This window comes from Austrofundulus limnaeus, unplaced genomic scaffold, assembly GCF_001266775.1.
Source record: "Austrofundulus limnaeus strain Quisiro unplaced genomic scaffold, Austrofundulus_limnaeus-1.0 Scaffold9, whole genome shotgun sequence".
In the NCBI taxonomy this organism is placed as follows: domain Eukaryota; kingdom Metazoa; phylum Chordata; class Actinopteri; order Cyprinodontiformes; family Rivulidae; genus Austrofundulus; species Austrofundulus limnaeus.
Window position 1 is genome coordinate 4457827 of NW_013952411.1, and position 8148 is coordinate 4465974.

General features: G+C 39.6%; 1 protein-coding gene across 8 annotated transcripts in view; it reads left to right on the plus strand.

Moving 5' to 3' along the window:
• myo9aa (myosin IXAa) overlaps positions 1-8148 on the plus strand; it is a 143092-nt gene that overhangs the window by 102816 nt on the left and 32128 nt on the right. For all 8 annotated transcript variants that reach the window (XM_014001575.1, XM_014001577.1, XM_014001579.1 and 5 more), the window contains 4 exons: positions 2794-2869; positions 5055-5195; positions 6768-6807; positions 7145-7267. In XM_014001575.1, coding sequence (XP_013857029.1) covers positions 2794-2869; positions 5055-5195; positions 6768-6807; positions 7145-7267 — 380 coding nt within the window. The remainder of the gene's footprint in view (positions 1-2793; positions 2870-5054; positions 5196-6767; positions 6808-7144; positions 7268-8148) is intronic.

Below are 8148 nucleotides of genomic sequence, written 5' to 3' on the forward strand. Positions count from 1 at the left end.
ACACACACACACACACACACACACACACACACACACACACACACACAAAGAAGCCAGCAGATTGCATTGAATCACTTCATCAGTCTCCCATCCTGAGCAGCACATTGGCGACACTGGAAAGGAAAAACTCCCTTTTAACAGGAAGAAACCTCCAGCAGAATTACATTCAATTATCTATTTAAAGCATCAGTTTCTGGTAATTTTAATGCTTATAGTTTACAGCTGATGAAAAAAACAAAATTTAATTTACAAAGAATTAGAACAATAAAAAAGGGAAAAAATGGTGGCCTATTCCTGTACAGTATTCACAGTACTTGGAAGGGGCTCCTTTTGTTTGAATTACTGCATTAATTGGATTAATGGGATTAATGGGCTGTGGTGTGGAGACCATCAGTTTGTGGACTAACTGAGGGGTTCTGAAAGCCCAGTTTGCTCTGATAGTGGTCCTCAGCTCAGCTTGAAGAAGCTCAGTTTGGTTCTGGTGTCTCTCATCTTCCTCTTAACAAAACACTATACAAAGTGAGTCAAAAGTCTCAGGACATCATGTCCTACCAGAAAGAAAAGAGAAAATCACATATCTAAGTAACCCAGCAAGTAATTAAGGGGGCTAGGTCCAGAACATGACCACCATCTTTTGAAAACTACCATGTTGGATCAAAATAAAAGGGTGTCCTGTGAATTTTGACTCACTCTATAAATTCTCTGTGTGGTTTGGACCAGGTGTGTCTGCTCTTCCTTTAAGCACAGTGAACCAAGTTAATTCAGGTGTTGGTTCTTTAGGCAGTGTAGTCAGGCCAAAACTCACTAGCAGCATCCCCATGAAGCTCCATGAAGTGCTCTAAAATTTCATTAAAGATGGTTTGAGCCAGAAACAACATGAGAATCATCTTACCTGAGCCAATGAGGAACAGAAAATGACTGGACGGTTGTTTGGTGGTCTAATGTCTTTTTTTTTAGATTCAATTAAATGTTGCCTTTTATTTAAAAGATCAAAAGTCCCAGAGTCTGGAGAAAGAGTAGAGACTGAGGCACAGAACCAAAGTACTTGAGGTTCACTGAAGTTAATTTGAGTCATCTGCTGGTGTTGGTCCACTGGGTCTGTTTATCATATTTTGTTATTTTATCCATTTTTTAAAATCACGACAGCTGACCCAGGTCATTTTAGAGCAGTTCCTGCTTTCCTCTGCTGACAGACTTTTTGGAGATCCATCCATCCATTTTCTTTACTCACTCCTTTCTCTTCGGGTCTTGGGGACCTGGTGCCAGTTTCTAGCAGTCAMTGTGTGAGAAGCATGTTTACAGCCAGGACACATTGTGAGTTCATCACAARCTTTATAAAGAAACTGATTTCATTTCCAGCAGGCCTCCATATCTGCCCATACTGCCAAAAGTACCAGGTTATTGTGCTTGATGTATTGACCATCCCCAYAGACAGGCGTGGGCCAGATCTGTTGTCAAGCTAGCAATGACGACAGTTTATAAGAGTGCCTGGATGTGGTTTGGTTTATGTGGTGCTGGCCCATGCATGGACCACCTCTGGCAAACTGCATCTGGACCACCACTGGACCGTCATTCTTTATGGTATCTGGGCTGTGTGTTAGTGCATTTTGTGGGTAGGGCTGCCACGATTAGTCGACTAGTCAYGATTATGTCACTTATTAAAATCAACAACGACTAATTTAATAGTCATTGCATCATTTTTTAAAATTAGTAATTATTTTGTAGTCGGCTAATAACACTTAGTCGATTTATAAAAATAATCGTTTGTGGCAGCCCTAATTACAACTCTACTGCGCATGTGTGTCAAGGACAGAAAGGCAGACGTGGCAGTGGTAGGTGCTGCAGCAGTTTGGAGAGAAATGAATGAATGAATGATTTATTTGTTCGGGACAGTGTGCAATTAAAACATAATTTGATGCATTGCACCAGATTTAGCTTAAGGCTAATTTACATCTGTAGTCCCATCAAACAGTAAAAACAAAACAACATCCAACAGTAAAATAGAATTAAGAGTGGAAAATAAAAACAGAAAAAATAATATAAAATAAAACATTTTGCAATTAAAAAATACATAAAACCATATAAAACACCCCACCCCACTCTCCAAACATTAAAAAAACGACACGTCAGCTATTAAATTAGTCAACGATTTTAATGGTCGACAATAATTGTAACTAGTTGACTAATCGTGGCAGCCCTGTTTGTGGACCAGACACATTTTGCTATGCGAGTAGGATCACTGTTCTTTATTGGCCAGCAGACTCACACGATCTAAACCTCAGAGAGAATCTAGGGGATTTTGTGAGGAGGAAGATTAGAGACACCAGATCCAACAATGCAGATGAGCTGAAGACCCCTCAGCAGGTCCACATGCTGTTGGCTACAATGACACATTGAACTTATGCAGTAATTCATGCAAAGGAGCCCTTACCACGTATTGAGTGTTTATTGTACAGCACATGGACGCACGATGCATTAGGTCAACATTTTTGTGTGTAAAAGTCATTTTTATTGGTTTTAATTTACATTTTGAATCACTGAAGTAAATTAACTTTTTGATGAAACAAAGTATTGAKATGCAGCTGTAAATCAGATGTAGTAGGTTTTTATTTTTAAATAAAAAGGCACAAAACACTCACTGCTATTACACTGGAATGGAGTAGCTGTCAGTGGTGTGTTATTTGTTTTATTAATGTTGTGTGAGTGCTTGTCTCGTCTGTTTCCCTTGTTTGTGTCAGTTCTTTGTGTTTTTGTCTTCTTTGACTTGATGTCTGCCTGTTTGTTGGTGATCAGGTATGACCAGGAAGAGTCCACGCACGCCTTTGTCAGACATTCATGGAAGCAACACCATCAATGAGAAATCTCCACGGTGAGTTTTCACTTCCTGCAGCTTCTTATGACTGTCAGAATTAGACAATCTTGGAAAGTAATGATTTACGGTAAGTGCAGGGACTGAGCGATGCCCTCGTGCTCCGTCACTTCCTGTGGTTCGTTGTGCACTTTGAGGTTAGCAGCAGCAACTATGACTTTCAGAGCAGCGAGGTTTCAATAAGCCTGCCTTTTGTTACTCAGGAGCACAGTGTGGGGTTGGTAAAAGGAGGAAAAAAGTCCAACTTTACGTAACGTGTGACCTTTGGCCTCCTTATGCCTCGCTCTCCACACTGTGTGTAACACTCTCAGTGAGCACTAAACCCTGGCCAGCTGCTTCCTCCGTGATGTAAAGTCAGAGCTATGCATCGCAGAGGATCGTCCTGGGAGAGATAAATATTCTGTCCCTGCAGGGTGCTTGTCAGCTGAGTAGAACCGCAGACAGTGCAGTACTTTATGGGACTCTCAGTGAGACTATGGAGATAAACAGTCAGTACAAAAGGCGTATTGTAATGTCACCATGTACTGAGATCGATGATCAACAGGGGGAAAACTCTCCTCTGTATTGGAGGCCAGACACAGATAATTTACAAATACTGCATATTTTGGCTCTAAGATTTGGTGTTTGATTTGGGCTTAGACAATAAGCTTTTAAACATTTCTTCAAGAACAGAGTGTAAATAAGTATATAAAAGTAAAAGTTTGGACTGGTTGCTTGCTGGATGTTTGTGGCTCTTCTAAAGTAATTCATAAAGTTGTAATGTAAATCTGGCTCATGGTGTGAGATAAACATGATTGCACAGATAAACTGTGTCTCAGCTGTTCATCCTGCAGCTTCTTCACACAACCAACCTGCTAAAGATGCWACATGCACACACACTGTGCATGACGCAGGCATGCAGCGCTGCATGTGTGATGGGATAGTTGTTTTTGTTTTCATTAGAACTAAATTTAGGTGAAGTTAATCGATCCACTAATGGTTTCCAATATTAACAAAAGACGCTAATCCACTAAGCAAAAGTTAGCTTCTGTATTAACTGTTAGTGGAACTGTACCCACTACTGGAGTTCTGAAAGATGCATCTGCTCATGGCGTTTCTAAAAAATACTCATTCCTCAATATTGTACAAACTGAATCCAAGTTTTAGAGATTTTACTAATAACATGCAGTAACAAATGAAGTTTAAGCTTTCTGGTTTGTTGTACTGAGGCATAAATTGAATTTCAGTATACACTCACCGGCCACTTTATTAGGTACACCTTGCTAGTACCAGATTGGACCCCTTTTGCCTTCAGAACTGCCTCAATCCTTCTTGGCATCGATTCAACAAGGTACTGGAAATATTCCTCAGAGAGTCTGGTCCATATTGACATGATAGCATCACACAGTTGCTGCAGATTTGTTGGCTGCACATCCATGATGAGAATCTCCCGTTCCACCACATCCCAAAGATGCTCTATTGGGTTGAGATCTGGTGACTGGGGAGGCCATTTGAGTACAGTGAACTCATTGTTATGTTCAAGAAACCAGTCTGAGATGATTCACTCTTTATGACATGGAGCGTTATCCTGCTGAAAGTAGCCATCAGAAGATGGTACACTGGTCATAAAGGGATGGACATGGTCAGCAACAATACTCAGGTAGGCTGTGGTGTTGACACGATGCTCAATTGGTACTAATGGGTCCAAAGTTTGTCAGGAAAATATCCCCCACACCGTTGGACCACCACCAGCTTGAACCATTGATACAAGGCAGAATGGATCCATGCTTTCATGTTGTTGATGAAAATTAACAGTTCTGTTCAATACTTTAGTCTCACRGTTCGATATTTTTTCGATACAAAAAAGAGAAATTTCCATGCCCTTTTTAACTTGTCATTTATTTAAATTAATTCTGAACATTTGTTTAACCTCAAAAGTACAGTTTTTAAATTAAATGTTGCTGAAACAGCAAGTTTCTCAGTGGATCTGCGCTCAAAAATGCAGCCTAGGTGGAGTAGTCCCAACACAGATCCACTGATCCTTCAACACAGAGCATCTTCAGAAGACAAGTTGATAAAATTAATTTTAAAAATCTGTATTGTTCGATACAAGTGTGTGTTGAACCTAAAGCACGGTTCGATACGGATACATGTATTGTTGCACCCCTAGTGACAATGTATTAACAATGTATGAACCCATTGGCAGGAGTTCTCCAGCGTCTGGCTGGAACAGGCGCGTTGGTCGACAGGGACGCTTGTCATCCGGCGCCTCCACCACAGAAGAAGACGGCATCTTTGTCAACTCCGCCAGCAGCAAACTCCTGGAGAGAGCCCACGATATCCTGATGTCAGTGACTGAGTATTTTGTGTTTACTTTTATTTCTCCTGCTTGTTAAAATGAATCAGTTTCACTCTCATTTAAATCTTCAAAGCTGTAGTGTACGACTTGTTAAAATTCTACCACTGCTGCTTTTTCCCAGCCTGTTCTGGTAACTAGATTATTTACATGGAGCATGAACACTGAGCAATAAAAGATCACGCTGAAGCTGAAATGTTAATGAGAAATCAAAGAGAACACAAGCTAAATAGAGCAGAACGTAAGCTAAGATCAAAAACAAGCAAAATGTAGTGATAAGCTTAAATTTATAAATCTGTTAATAAAAGCTTAAATTTATAAATCTATAGTGAAAAGCTTAAATTTATAAATCTTAATAAAAGCTGAAACGAGAGGTAAAAGCTAAAATGAGCAAAATGAATGTTTTAAACCTACAATCAACAAAACTGTATCGAAACACTAAAATTTACAAAACTGTAGCTAAATTGTAAGACTGGCAAAAAATACAAAAAAAAAAAAAACACTAAAGCAAGACATTTGTTGAGAGCTAAAAGAGCAAAACTGTTGATAAATACTACAGTTAGTATTTAACTTTATCAAAATGCTACAATTGGCAAACTGTAGCTAAAAGACAAAATTTGCAACTAATTCTAAAATTAGCAAAACAATGGTCAAAGCCAAAGTCAGCAAGACGATAGTTAAAAGGAGCAAAGAAGACAAACACAGCTAGTATTCTGAAGAAGATTGTTTTAGAGGACAATGTTTTTGGAGGAAAAGAGAACTCAATATATTTATGTGGAAAATGTAAAGTTAAATCATTCAAAAATGTAAAATTCATAGAAAGCTACTCTTCAAAGAGCTGAAATTTTTAATATATAAATGTTAGAAATAATACGAAGTATCCAGAAGTAGTTTGATTGAAGAAAATGTACAGAAGAAACTCTAAACAGGAAGCAGGTGGTGTGAATGCTGACTCAGCGACGCTGGTAGTCAGTGATGTTACTAAATGATTTCTAGTTTGTATTCACACCAGGAAAATCCTTTGGACCTCTTGTTTGGTCTGAACCAAAAGCAGTTTAAATTTTAACTTTTTTCCCCTCAAATATGGAGAGGGTGTCTCCTCGTTGCTTCAGGTCTGTCCACGGCTCATGGTTTGTAGCGCAGTGGTAGCATTAGCAACACTGAAGGGCTAATTGTTAGCATGATGCATGGCAACAGTGAACCGAGACCACCTCAAAAGTGGGTCTTGGTCCGGTTGTTTGGTGCGGACCAACGGGGGAAGCATACTGGTCTGTTTAATGTGTACCAAATGTGTCAGGTGTGAATACCCCCTAAAACATCTGGAAATCTGACAAACATCTGCACTGCTGGAGGGTCCTACAGTGGTCCCAGCATTCCTTCCAGCTCAGTGTGCACTGTTCTGTACCTGACCTCTGACCTCTGCACAGGGAGAGGAGAATAAAGCKCCACCTCACTGCCAGAGACACGACCCTCTGAGGGAGAATTACTTTGATGAATGGATGTTGATGTTTCACCTGTTGATTTAAAGTAAACTGCTTTATATTTATTTTTTTCCTTAAACAGGAGGAACAAAAATTACAAATCTAAACCAGTTCTCCCAAAGGTACAGTGCTGCATTACTTTAATATATAGCTGTTGTGTTTTTATGTGTGTGTGCATGTGTCTGTTAGCAAAATATCTCATAAACCACTAAACAAATTTTAGTGAAACTTTTAGAAAGTTTTTATTGGATGTACCTCTACAACTGATTATGGTTTTGAGTCGACCCGATTCAAGATGGCCGTCACAGCTAACTGATCTTAGCAAACATTAAAATGGCTCTAACTCAGTCAGGGAGACATATGTTGAGCTAAAATTTGATGTGGTCGTAGCTGAGACATTCAGAACACATGTTTTTRTTAAGAGTTTAGCCTAAACGTCTCTAACTCTTTTCTTTGTAGCATTTACTGAACGTCAAGTCACTGAAGTACCTGAACAACCTGACGCTTCACGACCGCATCACCAAGTCGCTGCTTCACCTCCACAAGAAGAAGAAACCCCCCAGCATCAGCGCACAGTTTCAGGTCTGAGGCACACGCTGCACAGCTCAGTGATTTACAACACTCTCACAGGAAAAATAACACCAGAAGCAGGCCTGAGAAATGCCCCTGCAGCTGCACATACAATAAAAAAAAACTTCTTTTTTTAACATACAAGTTGTCATGGGAAAAGACGTATTTCAGTCTGCAGCCTTCACTGTTCAGTGACGTAAACCCCCATTTTCTCACTGTTTGTGAGGTTTCTGCTGTGCATTAATACCCACCCAAGAGTCACAATGTGTGATATCATGTCTGGTAATTACAAAAAGACTTGGTGTTTTAACCCAAAAAAAAAAACTGTTCTCATTCACTGACACACCCTTTTGAAATTTATCTGGAAAGTGGATTTTTGTATGGGAAAAATTATAGTGGTGTCCCGATACCGGTTCTTCTCAAAAGAGTACAAGTACTTCAGTTTGGGTACTCGCCAGTGCCAAGTACTTACTGAGTTAGAACCTAAAAATTATGACTTTAAAAACACATTTCTTTTATTTATAACATTCCTTATAGGCCTGCAGCCCCTCTGACTGAATCAAATCAAATATACAGCATGATATACAAGATAAGATGAGATAGACATTTATTGTCATTGTACAGAGCACAATGAAATTACAGTTCAGGGGTCGGATTTATAAAACTGGCGTACGCACAATTTGAGCCCAGAAACTTGCGTACGCCACTTTTTACGCCAAGGTTGTGATTTATAAAATCCAACCTTGACGTGAAAATGTGCGGTGCCTCACGCCAGCTCTGACCCATGCATACGCTCATTTTGGAGACATGAAACTGCGGCACAGATGGTGAAGTGAGGAATTAGAGCCACACTGTGTAATGATCACTGTCAGATATTTAATTTACCTTCAGAA